Source organism: Aspergillus fischeri, genomic scaffold (genome assembly GCF_000149645.3).
Source record: "Aspergillus fischeri NRRL 181 1099437636266 genomic scaffold, whole genome shotgun sequence".
Taxonomy (NCBI): Eukaryota; Fungi; Ascomycota; class Eurotiomycetes; order Eurotiales; family Aspergillaceae; genus Aspergillus; species Aspergillus fischeri.
In genome coordinates, this window is record NW_001509760.1 from 880619 (window position 1) to 897794 (window position 17176).

At 52.9% G+C, this 17176-nt stretch overlaps 7 protein-coding genes across 7 annotated transcripts, besides 1 other annotated feature; 2 read left to right on the forward strand and 5 right to left on the reverse strand.

Moving 5' to 3' along the window:
• Window positions 1–154: 154 nt before the first annotated feature.
• On the reverse strand, window positions 155–1666 carry NFIA_050110 (putative integral membrane protein (Pth11); the record flags this gene model as incomplete). The annotated part of the gene is made up of 5 exons (XM_001257565.1): window positions 155–601; window positions 705–928; window positions 1032–1281; window positions 1334–1401; window positions 1453–1666. The coding sequence occupies 5 exons, from the start codon at window positions 1664–1666 to the stop codon at window positions 155–157; spliced, it is 1203 nt and encodes a 400-aa protein (XP_001257566.1).
• Window positions 1667–2956: 1290 nt separating this feature from the next.
• NFIA_050120 (FAD-dependent oxidoreductase) lies at window positions 2957–4719 on the reverse strand (the record flags this gene model as incomplete). Its single annotated transcript, XM_001257566.1, has 2 exons — window positions 2957–4400; window positions 4448–4719. 2 exons carry the CDS (start codon window positions 4717–4719, stop codon window positions 2957–2959), a joined length of 1716 nt encoding a protein of 571 aa, XP_001257567.1.
• Window positions 4720–5126: 407 nt separating this feature from the next.
• On the reverse strand, window positions 5127–7176 carry NFIA_050130 (putative very-long-chain acyl-CoA synthetase family protein (CefD1); the record flags this gene model as incomplete). Its single annotated transcript, XM_001257567.1, has 4 exons — window positions 5127–5541; window positions 5600–6941; window positions 6988–7116; window positions 7167–7176. 4 exons carry the CDS (start codon window positions 7174–7176, stop codon window positions 5127–5129), a joined length of 1896 nt encoding a protein of 631 aa, XP_001257568.1.
• A 426-nt stretch (window positions 7177–7602) lies between these two features.
• NFIA_050140 (uncharacterized protein) lies at window positions 7603–8304 on the reverse strand (the record flags this gene model as incomplete). Its single annotated transcript, XM_001257568.1, has 2 exons — window positions 7603–8091; window positions 8158–8304. 2 exons carry the CDS (start codon window positions 8302–8304, stop codon window positions 7603–7605), a joined length of 636 nt encoding a protein of 211 aa, XP_001257569.1.
• Window positions 8305–8951: 647 nt separating this feature from the next.
• NFIA_050150 (aminotransferase class I/II-fold pyridoxal phosphate-dependent enzyme) lies at window positions 8952–10245 on the reverse strand (the record flags this gene model as incomplete). Its single annotated transcript, XM_001257569.1, has 2 exons — window positions 8952–9424; window positions 9474–10245. 2 exons carry the CDS (start codon window positions 10243–10245, stop codon window positions 8952–8954), a joined length of 1245 nt encoding a protein of 414 aa, XP_001257570.1.
• Window positions 10246–10483: 238 nt separating this feature from the next.
• Window positions 10484–10533: a microsatellite.
• Window positions 10534–10903: 370 nt separating this feature from the next.
• Window positions 10904–13403, forward strand: bioDA (adenosylmethionine-8-amino-7-oxononanoate aminotransferase; the record flags this gene model as incomplete). Its single annotated transcript, XM_001257570.1, has 3 exons — window positions 10904–11188; window positions 11235–13149; window positions 13231–13403. 3 exons carry the CDS (start codon window positions 10904–10906, stop codon window positions 13401–13403), a joined length of 2373 nt encoding a protein of 790 aa, XP_001257571.1.
• Window positions 13404–14440: 1037 nt separating this feature from the next.
• On the forward strand, window positions 14441–15680 carry NFIA_050170 (biotin synthase; the record flags this gene model as incomplete). Its single annotated transcript, XM_001257571.1, has 2 exons — window positions 14441–14656; window positions 14706–15680. 2 exons carry the CDS (start codon window positions 14441–14443, stop codon window positions 15678–15680), a joined length of 1191 nt encoding a protein of 396 aa, XP_001257572.1.
• Window positions 15681–17176: the final 1496 nt, after the last annotated feature.

The window sequence follows — 17176 nt, forward strand, 5'->3', positions numbered from 1 at the left end:
TCTCACGGAATGACTGACGATCGTATTGCCTGTGATATCAATGTTGTATTTCATTTTCTTTCGTAGCATTAGATGTAGATCAATGATAGATTACCGTCATTAGCTGAACAAAAGTGTAGTTCTATACTTGTATACATGGGGTATCAAAAACACATCAATCACTAGTCCACCCGCACCCCTTCACACTATGACTCTCAACCCTCACCTCCGTCATCGTATGGATCCCCGTCTCACTCATCCCCTTCAACTCCGCCAGCGTCGTCTCACTCTCGCTCCGTTGGCCCCGCGGATGCGAATTTGCCTTCGGATTCATATGCGCACACGGCGCAAGTATCCTCTCCTCCGAGTCCCCGTCCGAGGAGACCTTATCCCGTTCCCGCTCCCGCTCTACGGCTGTCGACATGATTGTCGTCGTGGCGGGGATACTACTATCGAAAGGACGGGAGCCGGAGCCATGGATATACCCGGTGGGGCGATTCGAGGGGGAGGTCAGGCGGTAGGATTGCGATCGGTAGCCGTCCGGGTGGCGGCGGCGGTGGGTGGAGGTTAGATGGAGCGAATGGAAGAGGGGGCCGTAGGTTGGGATGCAGGAGATTATTACCTGCCGTCAGTAAGTTAGCGAGCTGGCGAGCGACAGGAGCGTAGCGAGCGATGACTGAAGCGCAGCGAGCGATGGGTGGAGCGGGGAAGGGAAGGGTGCTTACGCCAAGACTAATTTCAATGACAGACCAAAGGACGATAGGCTGGCTATCTGTGTACGTTTTGAGGTTCTTGATTGTAAAAATGCGGATGATTTGGATGATGGTGACGAAGAAGCCGAGGGCGAAGACGGCGACGAGGGCGGCTTTTTGGCGGCGCTGGAGGCGGAGGGTTATCAGGACGGGGAGGGGGAGGGCGATGATGATGCAGTCGAAGGCGAGACTTGTTCCTAGTCTTGTTAGTGCTGCACTTGCGCTGGTTACTGCTGAAAGTCATACCTGCGAGTGCTGTATGCTGTTAGTTTGGCACGGCAGCACCTAACGGGGACATACCGTAGTAAGATGCAACGGTATCGATGCAGCTGCCTTGAATAGACATATCCCACTGCCTAGCTATCGGGCGACAGGCAAAACACAACACAAACGTAAAAGCCAACTGGTTACAGACACAAGCGACGATGACGGCGATGATGACGATGCGGTAGGCCTTGACGAACCCGCCGATGCGGAGATACGAGGCCAACAGTGAGACTTTGAAGCCTAGTAGGGCCAGCGTGTAGACCGGGCCGCCAACATATTGGACCTGCTTTGGTCAATACTGATTTCCAGTCAAGGTCAGAGGTCAGGCAACGGACCCTGCTGAACGGCACGACATTTTCTTTGGGAAAGTATTTGGCATTTAGTCCAAGACCCCATCGCGATTCTACGCCAGTTAGCATCTCATCCTTGCAACTCCAGTGTTGCAGAGACTCACGCGCAATGGCTATCGCGCCATAGGCGATGGCCAGAATAGAACTGAACAGCGCGGCATAATCATCGACCCATCCGGCGCGCTTGGTGTGGATGCGCACATATAATCGCAAGAGAACAGCGAGAAAGGCGACAATGGGGAAGACCAGGCAGATGGCAATGACACGGGGGACCTGGCTGTGAGGGTCGGGGGTTTTGAGATTGTACACCCAACCCATGCTTGCTAGGGAGGAATCATTTCACCCGACGGTATGAAGATATGAAGCTGTCGACTTGTAGACTGCAATAGACGTGCATGAGTTGGATATGACTATTATCTTTACTCGGATACTTATTCAGGTGCAATTAAGTTTGTGGGATTTAGATCGATATTCGACTGAGGATATCCACTGAATCTGGACAGAACTCCACCTGAGACTATGGTTCTCTGACTATGATTATCTCCTGCTGGACTGGGAATAGAACTTACTAATAGTGAGGAAGATCGGCACACGGTCAAGGAACACACAAGTAAAACATGGAGTGGAACAATGGAAGACGAGCCTTTCCCGGACACTCTCCGATGAATCATCTCCACTCGACTTGGCAAATAGACCGAAAGACCAAGACTGTCTCAGTTACGGACGGGGAGTACAGACCACGGAGTACTCCGTACAGTAGTCCGTCAGTTGATTTCTTTTCCCACAATGGTCCCTTGTCTATGCACATGTATCCTGCACAATCATGTTATAGTAGCATAAGTGGAGAACGAGAACTGCTGATCTTCTACCCCAAACTGATGAAATATAGTTCATGTTATCTTGGCCTGCAATCTTGGTCTGTTCCAGAGATGTGTAGACATCCATACTACCTTAGGACCTTATTATTGCAGTAGGAGTAACTAAGCAGTGCATGTAGCAGGGACTAGGCACTAGACCGAATAGGCAGCTCGCTTGAGAACAACACAAAAACAAAACCAAAAACACCCGGAATCGCGGAAACGCAAAAAAGGCAAGTGATTCATTTATTAAGCTTCCGCCACCGGGAACATCCCTGCTCTGGCCCCCAAACTAGGCCCAACTAGTCTCTTGTTCAGTGTTCATTGGGCCATTGATCCCGCGGTGGATTGCAGGATTTTATGGTAGCTGGCCAGTAAGAAGCACACCTGGTGGTGGAGGAGAGGGACTTGTCCAGGTTCCCCTGCTATCTACTCATGCCTTAATATCGGTAGATGATGGTACGTTTCAGCTTGATGAATGCAACTGCAAGCATTATGAATCATTGATCCTATTATCATGCAGAGTGAAAGTATCCGGTTACCTTTGTCTTAGATTAGCTCAATCTGAATCACCTGATCAAGTGAATCAAGTGAGAACTCTTCTCTAAGCGAGCTAATAGTCTTCTAATAATAATAGGTAGGCTAGTGACACACCAAATCCCAATCACGTTACTCGCGTTACTTGTATGCTGAATAGTCAAGGTGGAGGTATATCTACTAACATATATACACCGTTCGACTGCCGTACTGGCTATGGCTTGGCCTTGCACAAGTGTCCATCCGATGTGACAGTCCACTCGTTCGATCCCACAGCTGTAGTCCCATACAACATGCTATTCGGATCATACTTCGCCTTGATAGCCCGCAGTTTCTGGTAATTTTTACCATAAAACGCCGTCTGGAAGTTCGGCTGCCGGAAATCCGCCTCGTTGAGATACGCCCCTGACTGCGGCGCCAACGCCTCCAGCCGGGGAATGTACTCGTCCGTCATCTTGTGCTGCAGCGCGATCATGTCGGCCGTCGGAGCGGTCCAGTTCCAGGGCGTCGTGATGACGGTGTCGATCAGCGTGTCGCGCCAGGCGGGCAGTACCGCGTTGTAGACGTCGCCGGTAACCGCGGTCGAAACGTTGACTCCCACGCCGATGAAGGTGGCGCCGTCGGACGTGATGGCTCGGTACGCGGCGGTGAGGTCGGCGTTGTTGTTCTGCACGACGGACCGTGGAATGAGCCAGCCACCATACTGCGCGATGCCAACCTCGATAGGGCTCTGCATTGCCTCGAACTCCGCCAGGTAGCTGTCGAACTGCGCCGCGTACGTGGTATACTTGATTCCCAGCTTGGTCAGTCCATCGGTGAACGGCTTGACCAGCTCCTGCAGCTTGGCTACAGGGATATTCGGCCCCGTCAGCGGCGAGATGGAGAAGCTGGTGTTGGTAAAATACCAGACACTCATGGCGCCGGCGTCGACGATCGCCGGCAGCGTCGAATGGTACAGCGCAACCGCCTCGTAAAACGTATCCTGCGAGATGCCAGCATTGGTAAACGTCAGGTTCAGCCCCGACACCGGCGTCCCCGCGTGCGCCTTGGACGTCATCGACCAGACCACCCCGTAGGTGCCGCCGCCGCCGCCGCTCAGCGCCCAGTACAGATCCGCGTACTCGTTGTCGCGGTTGGCCACGATGAAGTTGCCCTGTCCGTCAATCACCTCCCACTCGAGGACCTGGTCGGCCGCCAGTCCGTGCCGCGACGCCAGCGCAGAGTGCCCGCCGCCTTGGGTATAGCCGCCGGCCAGACCGACGGTCGGACACTCGCCGCCGACGACCTCGAGCCCCTTCGCGTCGGCGGCCCGGTACGCCTCGATGCCTTGCACGCCGGCGCCCAGCTTGATCGCCTTGCCCTTGTAGTGCGTGTCGGACCAGTCCTTGATCTCGATGTCCTTGAGGTGGTGCGTCCAGATCCCCAGGGCGCCGGCCCCGGTCGACTTGCCGTTGTAGTCGTGGCCGGTGTTGCGGACAACCACGCGGATGTTGTGTTTCGTGGCGAACTGCATCGCCTTGCCGACGTGCTCAGGTTTGCTCACGTTGACCGCGTAGACAACGTAGTTGCCCAGCGTGCAGGGCTTGGAGACGGGGTGGAACGGGTCGCAGGTGCCATTGGTGAAGAAGGGGGCCATGATCGACGAGGACGATTCATAGCTGCTTTATCAGCTCCAGATCACAAAGAAAAAGAGGGCATTACGTACTGCAACTCAGGAAGCTGCCATTGTGCCTTTAGAGCATCGCATGTGGCAGCATCATAGTTGGGCGCATGGCAGGGAGTGCCTAGTGGAACTGTAGCAACCAGTCGGCCGTCAATCGTCTGGTTGAAAGCGGACCAGACCTGAGGGGAAGGCCAGCATGCTTCTCCAGGGAAGCATCGACAGTTTGTTTGGGAGGTGTTGGAGGCAGATGCCGTAGAAGACAAAGCCAGCAGGCCGGTCAGAATCGACCAGCCGGTGTTCGTAGTAGGGAACATTTTGATCACTGTTCACCCATGGAATCAGTTGACGTCTCGACGAGGAGGGACGACAGACGAGGGACCTCTTCATTTATTAGTCCATTCCCTCAGCATCCGTCTGTGGCATCCGACGCTAGAAGCCACCGCGTGGGCTGGACAGGAGTTAATCCGATACTAATTCCTTAGTCGGTGGAGATTCTTAATACTAGACTAATCAGTCGAAATTGTTCGTTCAATATACTTGAGGGATTTTGTCTTGCTGATGGCTTCCCATTATTATTAATTGTCAACTATCCTCGGCATCTCATTCCATGCGAAGGAATATGCATATTCATCCCTTGATGCACAGCTACCCAATCCACTATTTATCTTCATAACACAATGTATCTGATACTATTTCTGCATACTTCTATCCAGGTCCAGACCTACAAACGAGCACCTCCCACCAGCGTCTCCCACTCCTTCTTCCCAAACTCAACATATCCATCTGCCCCCGGCGGAAGCCAATAAAACTTATCGTCCCGCCCCTCAGGCACCTTACTCCCAATCTTAGCCGGGTCGACCCCCTCCTCGCGCAAGGGCACCTTGTTCTGCTTGTGGTTGTGGATATGCGCCGACGTCTCCACGATCCGCAGAAACACCGGAACAGCGTACCGGGGCAGTCTTGCGCGCGCAAACGCAGCCAGACCGCGAAAGTCGAATGCCTCTCGCGACTCCGAGCTGAGCTGGAGCGCTGCGCAGCCGGCGCGGCCTTCGTGGTTGGGGACCAGGACGCCGTAGACGTTGGCTTCTTGGATGCCGGGGTATCGACCTAGGATTTCGGCCACTTCGGCGGTTGCACTGCGTCCATTAGTATTTGACTTACTTTAACTTCTGAGGGGTGGAAGAGTTAGCTTACACGTTCTCGGATTTCCATCGAAAGGTATCGCCTAGCCGATCGAGAAAGTACCACCGGCCGTCGCTCTGGCGGCGTAGCGCATCGCCGGAGCGGTACCACAGATCCCCCTTTTTGAAGACGTTGCGCAGGAATTTCTTGGACGTGGCGCTTTCATTGCGCCAGTAGCCTTGGAATGCTTGCTCGTTTGGAACATTGACGAGGATCTCGCCGCCTTTGTCGTATGGGGCCCGGATCGCAAACCCCGTCTTGGGGTCACGCAGGACATCGCCGGTCGTGGGATCGATCGCCACAGGCACGAACGTGTTATGCATAATGGCTCGCATGAGCAGTCCGTGGTGACCGACACTCCCCGCCGTAAATGGGCCCTTGTTGAGATTGAACAGCCCGAAAATCCCCTCGGTGCTGTTGAAGAACTCGGCCACGGCACTGATCCCGAACCTTTCCCGGAATTTCTCCCAGATGTCCGGTCGCAGTCCGTTGCCATACATGCAGCGAACGTTGTGGTTGCGGTCGTCCGGCGAGGGCGGTGCGGCCAGCAGGTACCGTGCAACTTCGCCGACGTACACAAAGATCGTGGCGTGGGAGTCTCGGATATCGCGCCAGAAGTTGCGCACGCTAAATTTCTTGCCTAGGGCAATGCTGACGCCTGTGGTGAGGCAGACCATCATGGCGACGGCCGATGTGCCGTGGTACAAGGGCATGCAGCTGTACCAGATGTCCCCGCCGGGACCGTCGGTGTCCTCCATCGATCCGCGACGCAGAGCGAGCGTGCTGTACAGTCGTGCCATGGTGAATGCGCAGCCTTTGGGCATGCCGGTGGTGCCAGAGGTGTACAGTAGGATGGCCGGATCCGCGCCCGACATGTTCTGTGCGAACTCCTTGGGTGGCTTGGTAGTGGGAAAGCTGGATACTTGCGAGGCGAACGAGTGGTCCAGGTAGGTAAGTTCCATGCCGAGTTGGCCTTCGATAGCTGCTCTGCTATCTTCGATGCGCGCGCGACATGCTTCATCGTCATCCACCAGAACAAGCTTGGCTCCGCTGATCTTGAGACAATGCACCAATGCATCCCCGGTAAGACTGTAGTTGATCGCAGCGGGGGCACATCCAATACTGCAGAGAGCAAGCCACGCGATCATAAATTCGGCCCGGTTCTGCAGGTAAAAGGCCACCAGGTCCCCTTGCTTGACACCTTTGGCCAGAAAGTAGTGCGCATATTGGCAGGCAAGGTTCTGGACGTCCCGGTAGGTATAGATTCCCTCCCGTGTCCACATGCACACCATATCCGGATACTTCTTTGCTGTTTCCAGGAATACAAACCAGACATTTCCAAGACCCTTGGCGGCTTTTCTCGTCAGCGTGATTTCAGTGTACGAGGGAGGGCACCATACCAGCTTGTTCAAAGGAACGAGTACTTTTCCATGCGATGTACAGAGTCGAGATGTCTTTGGTGACGTGGAACTTGGCGTTCAGATACGCCGCCAGCGTAGCACCTCCTGCTACTGCGGCTGCTGCGACGCCTACAGTATTCGATTAGCGACGCTCTGGATGTCAAGACATGGAGACGTACCTAGACTCATTGTGCGGATAGTGATAGACGTAAACCCAGTGATCGGTCGTTGTAAACGTTATCAAAGCAAGAAATAGTAAACCAAAAAGCAAGCAGTGAATGTTGTCTAATAATTGAGACAACTATTGCCGTTGCCGAGTTGTTGGTCTATTCCTCGGTTCATCATCAACTTCTCCGCATCTGGAATTTACCGTAACTGTCGGTCTCGCGAGGCGGTCTTACTGGTTCGGCACTGACAGACACATAACATACTAGGCCGGTAAGGGATGATAATCATCCATCTCATTGGTGATTATTCTTTGGCAAAAGAATTCAGCCAGTCTTGTCTGAAGAACGAGAATGCGGGGAAGTGAGCTCCACCAGCAACTGGTCATTCATTATGATAAATCATATTCCATCAACCATTCACTCATACACCACTCTTCAGTATCATTCTTCAAGAGCTGCCTGCAGGACCAGGACCAGCAACACCATCACCAGCAGCAGCACCACCCTGCTTCTTCTTTTTAATCGCCTTCTTCCGCCGCTTCGTCGGATGCGCAGTGGTATTCGCGGCAGCAACAGTAGCAAGAGCAGCAGCAATGGTATCGTACATCCTCTGAAAGTTCTCGTTATCAAAGTACTCGTACTCCTCGTCGTCGTATTCTTCATACTCTCTCCTCTTGCGCTTTCTGCCTCTGTTCTTTCGCTCGCCTATCTCGTGACGAGCGGCTGCATCCCAGCGTTGTCTGAACGGGAAGGGAGGAGCAGAGAGATGGACGCCACGAAACACGCACTCAGTCGCTTCGATGGCCAGCTTGCTTTTCCAGTTTATCTTGCCATCGCTGTCGCTGTCGCTTGCGTCGACGGGGGCTTGCTCGGCTGGGATCTCGGCGGTAGGAGCGGGGGTCACGACGTCGAGTAGAGGAGAGGTCTGGTCGGGCTGCTATATCATCATGCATCAGTACCATCAGTATTCTGACCGTAGACTATGCAGACGGATTGAGATGACTCGCCTGCGCGTAAGTGACGACCAAGTCCGAGATCGCGTGTAGCGTCTGGCAGCTCTCGGCACCAGGACAGGTCGGTTTGTAGCACGAGCTACAGGACTATCTTCTTCAGTAGTATCCTGTGCATTGTAAATTGTACTTACAGCCATGCTTTCAGTTGAGACAACAACCAGAGCGGATTTGGTGTTGTTGTGATGGTGTTGTGATGATGGAGTCTGGATCGAGCAAGAAGTAGCAGGAGGTGACTCAGTATACAGACCCGTTGTCTACCTCGCGTTCGCAGCCTACATGGATGATATAGGCATTGAAATTGTTGTGAATCAGCTAGTCGATATTGAAATAATATTATGCTACGTTGGTAACTACGCCTGAACTCTATCCCAACAGCATCTTGCATATCAGGTCCATTCTGTCCTGAGCCACCACAGACATAAACACTATCTTTGGACCTGTCTGACTGGCTCGCAGACTGTCATCATATCTGTCGTTTCCAAGGAACCAACCAGTCTGAGCTATAAAAGCAGTTCTGGAAGAAAGGCGCCTGCAGCAACTTCATTAGGGTAGTTCCCTACCCCTTCTTGTAACTACCATCAAGCTAGCAGACACACCTTCTACATCTACTATAGTAATAATTCTAGGCGCTATATTAGTATAAGGACTGATAGCCTTACTTAGCCCTAGATATATAACAGAAACTAGAGCCTAGCAGCTCTAGCCACATCTATAGCGACTGGGTCCTCTTTAGTTGCCTTGATCTCTAATGCTGCATTTTTATACCGGCTAGTTATTCATCATGTCATAACCTAGCAACCTTCTTCTCCATCGTCTGGCTCAACCAAACCTTAAACGTTTCAACCAACCCATCAATTTCCTCCGCCGTATTCCCAGCATGAAGGCAAACCCTCACCCGCTCTCTACCCGCAGGAACAGTAGGCGCCATAATCGCGCGCACCACAAACCCCTTTTGCTGACACGCCGCGGCCAACTGGCGCGGGAAGCGGCTACGCGCGGAGAAGATGGGCGAAGTCGGGAAGTGATCCACCTGGAAGGCGGCGGGGTCCCAGGCGTCCAATTCCGCGAGCCGGTCCCGGAAGTACGCGACCAGCTGCTGCAGTTTGGTCTGATGCTGCTCCGTCTCTCCCGCTGCCAGGAGCTCATACGCAGCGCGGATGGACGCAAGGAAGGGGAATCCCATGGCGGTGGTGTAGATCAGGCTTCGCGCGTAGTTGATCAGGTAGTCTCTTGTGTCGGGGCAACAGAGCACAATTGCTATCCAATTAGTTTCAATCATGTAGATCGGAATTGACTCAGGGCTTACCACCGTGACTTGCAAGCGCTTTGCCGAACGTATGCACCCGGATGAACATGCGCTTCTCGACGCCTAGGCCCTGGACAACGCCCGCACCGCGGGGCCCAAACACACCGGTGGCGTGCGCCTCGTCGACAATAAAGTAGCCATTGCCTCGGGGGAGAAGCCGATCAACCACCCGGATAAAGTCCTGGATCGGCGCAATGTCGCCGTCCATGCTGTAGATGGACTCGATGGCGACGAAGACGTTGCGCGAGCCCGTCTGGATCAGAGGGTCGGCGGCAATATGTGACTGGAGGACTTCATCCAGGCTGTCGGGGGAGCTGTGTGAGAACGGCACCCGCTTGCCGGCTCTCGATAACCGCATGCCCTCGCGCGCGCTTGCATGGATGAGTTCATCGTACACGATCAGGTCTCCTGGCTGGGGAACGCAGGAGAAGACACCGACGTTGGCGTCGAAGCCGGAGTTGAATAAAAGTCCGCTGGGAGCGCTATGGAACTGTGCGATGAAATTTTCGAGTTCCTCTGCGTAGGTTGAGTTGCCGTCCAATAGACGCGACCCTCCGCTGGCGAATGGGTACAGTGGGGGAGCTTGGTGAAGGAGTTCTAGAAAGCGTTCTCGAAAGACTGGAGATGTCGACAGCGATAGAAAATCATTCGAGGAGAAATCTACTGAGGATTGAGGTAGCACAGTCAACCGTCGACGAGAGGACTTGGCTTCTCTGCGAAGGAGTGCTTGACGCAGTGACTCCCGGAGGGACTTGGGAGGGGAGCTATCCATTAGAACAGACTATGGTAGACTTGTCACAAACAGATTATCCAAAAACGTAGACACACAGTGACACAAGGGACAGCTGATCTGGGGTAAATAGATAGACTAAGGAAATAAAGACAGACCGTCCAAATCCAACAAACCGGAGTGGAGCCCGGAATTGGTGATTAACAGCATCTGTGGACCGGGTAGGTACTTTCAGGAATCATGCCTTGTGACAGTGTGACACTGACACATTTTGATAGTGAATAATAATAATGTAATAGTAATAGTAATAGTACAAATAAAATTATATTAGAATTGTGGTCATTGCTTCACGAAAGCTAGCACTACTGCCAGGGACCGGGACCAACTGTTGGTCCCCAACAGCAGGAAATGTTTGGTATTGGTGGGACATTCCTTGGTGCCTTGCTGCCTTGGTGCCTAGTGGGCTGGCAGGTATCCGGATTAGCCGTAGCGCCTGATGGATGCCTCGGCCAACCCACCCAGTAAGAAGTTATAATAACAGCCGAGTATTATTATGGGTCCTTGGAAAGATGATTCACCGAGATCACGAAGTAGATCGCCCTGCTTATAGTCGGCTATGCGGCTATCGTCGATATCACTCACATCTCTACCTTGATAGTGAGGTATCGCTGTACAGGTCACAGCACAGGCTGATTATCTGATGCCTCCGGTTCGAGCGGCCTTGTGGCGCACACTGCGTGCCCACCAAGTCTACGGTGCCAACACAGACGTAGGCAAAACCATTGTGTCTACTATTCTATGTAATGCGGTACAACGTCGCAAGGCCGAAAAGGCGGCATTCCTGAAGCCAGTATCTACAGGACCATTGGATGAGGCAGATGACAGTCACATCCAACGCCATGCGGCCGGTACATTGACCAAATGTCTGTATCAATTCGATGAGCCGGTGAGCCCGCATATTGCTGCTCAGCAGAAGAACTTCGTGGTATGTTTGTGAACCAATTGCTGCTCCGAACAAGCTGATAAAATAGATCCCTCGGGACGATGATATCCTCGGTTCCGTGCACAAGACACTCTCCGAATGGGCTCGCACTGGAGTCAGTTTCGCTCTCGTAGAGACTGCCGGTGGAGTCCATTCGCCTGGGCCGAACGGTAACTCGCAGGCAGATCTTTACCGGCCCCTTCGTTTGCCGGTGGTTCTTGTCGCAGATTCGCGACTTGGGGGCATCTCGTCTTCCATCTCGGCCTACGAATCACTACTGCTTCGCGGCTACGATGTCAATTCGGTGCTCCTGTTCCGCGACGATTACTACAAGAACCATGAGTACCTGGGCGACTACTTCCGCAACAAGAGCATTCCCCTTGTACCATTGCCACAGCCTCCCAAACGCCCGCAGTCGCAGGATGCAGCGTCCCTGGCGCAGGACGAGGAGGCCATGGCAGGCTACTATCAGCAAGTCGCGCAGGAATCAGACGTCCAAGGTCTGTTGGGTGAGCTGGCGGCGAGAAATGCCGAGAGAATCGATCGTCTAGAGTCAATGGCTAGTCGGGCCCATGATACGATATGGTACCCCTTTACGCAGCACCATGGCATGACTGCCAAGGATATCACTGTGATCGACTCTGCACATGACGATTACTTCCAAACTTTTGAGTCGAGCGGCAATGCAGACCAGGGTAATTTGCAACCAACGTTTGACGGCTCAGCGTCGTGGTGGACTCAAGGTCTTGGTCACGGCAACCCGGAGCTTGCCTTGTCGGCTGCATACGCAGCTGGACGATATGGACATGTCATGTTTGCTGGAAACGTTCACGAGCCCGCGCTATCGCTCGCAGAGCTCCTGAAAGACACTCTCGGAAACCCTCGGCTCCAGAAGGTCTTCTACACCGATAATGGAAGCACGGGGATGGAAGTGGCTGTGAAGATGGGTCTACGTGCGGCATGCCATCGCTACGGTTGGGATGCCAGCAAGGAACAGATCAGTATTCTTGGCCTCAAGGGAAGCTACCATGGCGACACGATCGGGGTCATGGACTGCTCGGAGCCGTCGACGTATAACCAGAAGGTCGAGTGGTACCGCGGTCGCGGCTACTGGTTCGATTTTCCCTTGGTGAAAATGTCCCAAGGGACTTGGAAGGTTGAGATCCCTAAAGAGCTGCGAGACTCCTTGGGCGGGGATCTTGAGTTTTCCTCGTTGAGCTCGGTATTTGATCTGGAGACGCGTGTCAAATCAGAAGCGGGACAACGCTACAGAGATTTCATACGCACTACGATCGAAGATCTGGTCCGCAAACAAGGAATGAAGTTTGGTTCTCTCATCATGGAGCCTATCATTCTCGGAGCCGGCGGAATGCTCTTCTGTGATCCGCTATTCCAGCGATGCCTCGTGGACGTGGTCCGCGGTCATCCAGAGCTCTTCACGGACAACCCTACAGCTACAAACAGCCTAGGATCGGAGACATCCTGGTCAGGTCTCCCAATCATCTTCGATGAGGTCTTTACCGGACTCTACCGTCTCGGACGCAAATCAGCCGCCTCCTTCCTGAATGTCCACCCTGACGTCGCCGTGAACGCGAAACTCCTGACAGGCGGACTTCTCCCTCTTTGCACCACGCTTGCGAGCGAGGAGATTTTCCAAGCATTCTCCAGTCCCGAAAAGAGCGACGCCCTATTGCACGGACACAGTTATACTGCGCACGCCGTCGGCTGCACGGTCGCCGTGGATTCCCTGCGAACCATGACGAAGATGGAAAGCAGTGGGTCATGGAATGCGTACCGCGGGGACTGGAAAGCAGTCGATGTGTCTGGGGAAGATAATTCCCCGGAGGTCTGGTCGGTGTGGTCCCGCGATCTGCTGCGGGATCTGTCATACGCGGACTCGGTCGAGAGCGTTTTCGCTCTTGGCACTGTGCTCAGTATCTCACTGAGAGACGCCCAAGGCGGAGGTAAGTCTAGTCGTCTCAGCATGAAGATGATTTCGACCGATTCTAGCCGGCTAACATGTGACGTCGTCTCCACTACTCTAGGCTATACCTCCACCGCAGCTAAGGGCCTGCAGCAGAGATTATCTGCGGGCGGGCCACAATTTAACGTCCATTCCAGAGTGCTGGGAAATGTGCTCTATCTCATGTCGAGCGTCACATCGAAACCCGAGACTGTGCGAGGTTTGGAGGGGCTGCTCCGGTCGGCATTGCTATAATGCATCCGCAAATACATTAAGTGACGAATGACGAGATACAAATCCAACTCCGTAGATGTAGATAAGAGTCGATCCGCGGGAAACAAAAGGGTCCGAATTCGCAGACCATGGATTCTAGAATCAAAACCAGCTAATTTCGAACCAGGAATATGAGATGGAAACCTGCAGATCCTCTTGCTCTTGACGATCCCTTCACCGAATGGCCCGACAGAGAGGAATTCTCAATTACCAATCAATTCTCAGTATGGGACATGCTAAGGTATTATCAAATTGATTTGCATCAGTCAAAAGATAACTGCCAGTTCCGGTTGCCCGGGCAGATGTCCAATTGGTCCATCCAGAAATCCATTCAGGGACAGCGGAGCCTTTTTCTCGTCAGAATCAGGAACGAGCTACGAATAGTTACCGAGAGGGGTAGGAGACTCAACGCTGGAGGATCTACATCATCAAACATTGTGTATTTCAATTACGATAATAGCGAACAGAAATACAAGAGCATAGATGAATGTAGTATTGAACTGCACTGTGGATCACAATACTTACATGGTCAGTTCTGTATTCTGTATCCCCGCTCTGTATTCAACCATTGATGGATGCGGTTGGGGTCAACAAGAACTGTACAATTCCGGAGAATAGTGACTCATCTATTTCATAATCCAATTTCATACAATTAGTTAACTATTAGTTACTTTGCAATACTATTAATCAATTGACTTTCTGGATTCTCTGCAAGTGCTGATTCCAATTAGCGGCAACCTTATTGGACCTTTTTCTCTGTCTCCAACCCCTCCCCACACTCTTCTTCTTCCCTTCTCCTTCTGATCGTGTCATACCGGTGAAGAACTACGGAGTAAGGTAGACGGATCCTCCCTCCCAACTACGTGTACTGCCCCTCCTCTCCTTGTCCACACTCCCGAGGTTCAGTCCAGATGCTAGTCTGATCAATTAGCCTCTGTATTGACCATTATTATCGCTCTCCCTGGTGTCATTCATATCCCTTCTTCTTCACCACCACCACACCGCATACCACCCACACCATGTCGCTATCTCTATCACGGTCCCTGCACAGGGCCCTTCTGAGGAGATCCTATGGCACAGTCCAAGCTCCTCCCAGTGCTGCCTCACTTACAGCCAACCGCATTCCTCCCGCCCTCCAAGAAGCAACCGCCGCCACGGCCCCGCGCACCAACTGGTCTCGGGAAGAGGTCCAACAGATCTATGAGACTCCTCTGAGCCAATTGACTTATGCTGCGGTAGGTCGATCACACCTCATTATTCTCGATGCATACTGACTTCTGACAGGCCGCCGTCCACCGTCGCTTCCATGACCCCGCCGCCATTCAGATGTGTACGCTGATGAACATCAAGACCGGCGGCTGCAGCGAAGACTGCTCGTACTGCGCACAGTCCTCCCGGTACAGCACCGGCCTCAAAGCCACCAAGATGAGCCCCGTCGACGAAGTGCTCAAGGCCGCCCGCATCGCCAAGGACAACGGCAGCACCCGGTTCTGCATGGGCGCCGCCTGGCGCGACATGCGCGGCCGCAAGACAAGCCTCAAAAACGTCAAGGAGATGGTCTCGGGCGTGCGCGCCATGGGCATGGAGGTCTGCGTGACCCTGGGCATGATCGACGAGAACCAGGCCAAGGAGCTCAAGGACGCCGGCCTGACCGCCTACAACCACAACCTGGACACCTCGCGCGAGTTCTACCCCTCGATCATCACCACCCGCTCCTACGACGAGCGCCTGCAGACCCTCTCGCACGTCCGCGACGCCGGCATCAACGTCTGCTCCGGCGGCATCCTGGGCCTCGGCGAGGCCGACTCCGACCGCATCGGCCTCATCCACACCGTCGCCAACCTCCCGTCTCACCCCGAATCGTTCCCCGTCAACGCCCTCGTTCCCATCAAGGGCACCCCGCTCGGCGACCGCAAGATGATCCCCTTTGACAAGCTGCTGCGCACCATTGCCACCGCTCGTATCGTCCTGCCAGCCACCATCGTCCGTCTCGCCGCCGGCCGCATCTCGCTGTCGGAGGAACAGCAGGTCGCCTGCTTCATGGCCGGTGCCAATGCCGTCTTCACCGGTGAGAAGATGTTGACGACGGATTGCAACGGCTGGGACGAGGACCGCGAGATGTTTGAGCGCTGGGGATTCTATCCCATGCGGAGCTTTGAGAAGGAAGGCTCCACGCAACCTGCCGTCGAGGCGCCCCCTGCCCCTGCTCCTGCTGCCCACGATAGTGTATCTGCTGCGCCGGCCGCAGCTAGCTCCTAGTCCTAGTATCATGAATGGTCAATGACATCAAGCCTGTATGTCTTTTTCGTACTGCACCCAAAGTAGTTCATTCGCCGTACATGATGATTCTGGTCTGCGGTTTGCTCTAGAACAACTGGCAGTAAAAACATGTTCATGCTATGGCACCTTTCCAGTCCAGAAGTTGAAGAAAAGGACACAAGGATAAGGCATTACAAGCATCTACTACATTCACAGATCCATGTGGATGGCCATCGTCATGTCTAGCTGCATTCACTAGGACCTAAATGTAAGACACTACTCCAGATATACTACATTCAGAGCCTCATGTGGATGAAACAGTGAATAGATGCCCAGATGATTCACTTTGTAGTGATGGAATAGAAAAGCCAACTTGAGCGGATGTCTTCCAGCTCTCCTGGCTCTCCTGCTTGCTTCTTCCTCCAACTCTCTTGTTGTTGATACATCAGGATATCGATTACTGTACCAACTACTACTGACAGACTCGACTTTGATATACATATTGAACACCGGGATTATGAGTGGCATGTCAAGCTATTGATATCTCAGGCATGTGAGTATATATCTTCTTCTTCTGCTCCGGCTCCCTTTTCTTGAGCTTTCACTGTCTAACTATGTCATTCAAGCTTGGAATTTCGTACAGAAGTTGATCCTTCTATTTCGAAAACATCAAACTTGAAATCAACATGGCGCAGCCACTGGCAGGTTACTGGACGCTTCCTGTTATTGCGTCTTGCCTCTGAGGTAGACCCTGCAAATCATCCTTATCAGGAACGGATCGACCACTTATAGTCGAATATCATCACCATGGCCAACACAATTACTTGCAAGAAGTACTGGTGTATAGGATGTTTGCGGACCACGAGTAAGAATTTCAACACCCAAGGTGGTCAGCCTTTCAAAATCAATTGCAAGATGGACAGTAGCACTTCTATGAAGTGCCTTCAGTGTATCGGTCGCCGTTCCCACTGTGAACCCGTACGTTTTGTTAGCCTTGCTGAACGTTGTTCCGCACTAATGTTGTTTTGTTTAGGTCGCGCCCAGTATTGCGGATAACGCCCTCGACCTCAATGATCATCATCGAGACATTTTATCTTCATGAAGAAGATATAGAACCAATTGTGGTCTCCATTTCTCTGCTTTAATAGACTATTACAGTTCTATTAAAGTGGACAAATGCTCTTGGTAGAACCCACTGGTTCATCCGAAGATCAAGTGCACGGAACGCACTTTGTTGGCTCGACCAGAGCATCTCTGGCTGTTCGGCCACAAAGACTTGATTCAAGTTGTCGACGATCCAGCCTGTCTTCTGAAAGATGAGATTGTCCCGTTCCTGGTGGTCTTGATCCAGTGGGCTTCCTGTGAACTACTTTTCCGATGCGAAGAGGATCCATTGTATATTCACGGATTATACGATGGTCTACCTTTTTTCAGCCGTCATATTCCACTCAGCCTTTTGCCGGACCGAATTAGCTCAGAGGTAGACCTACATTGCA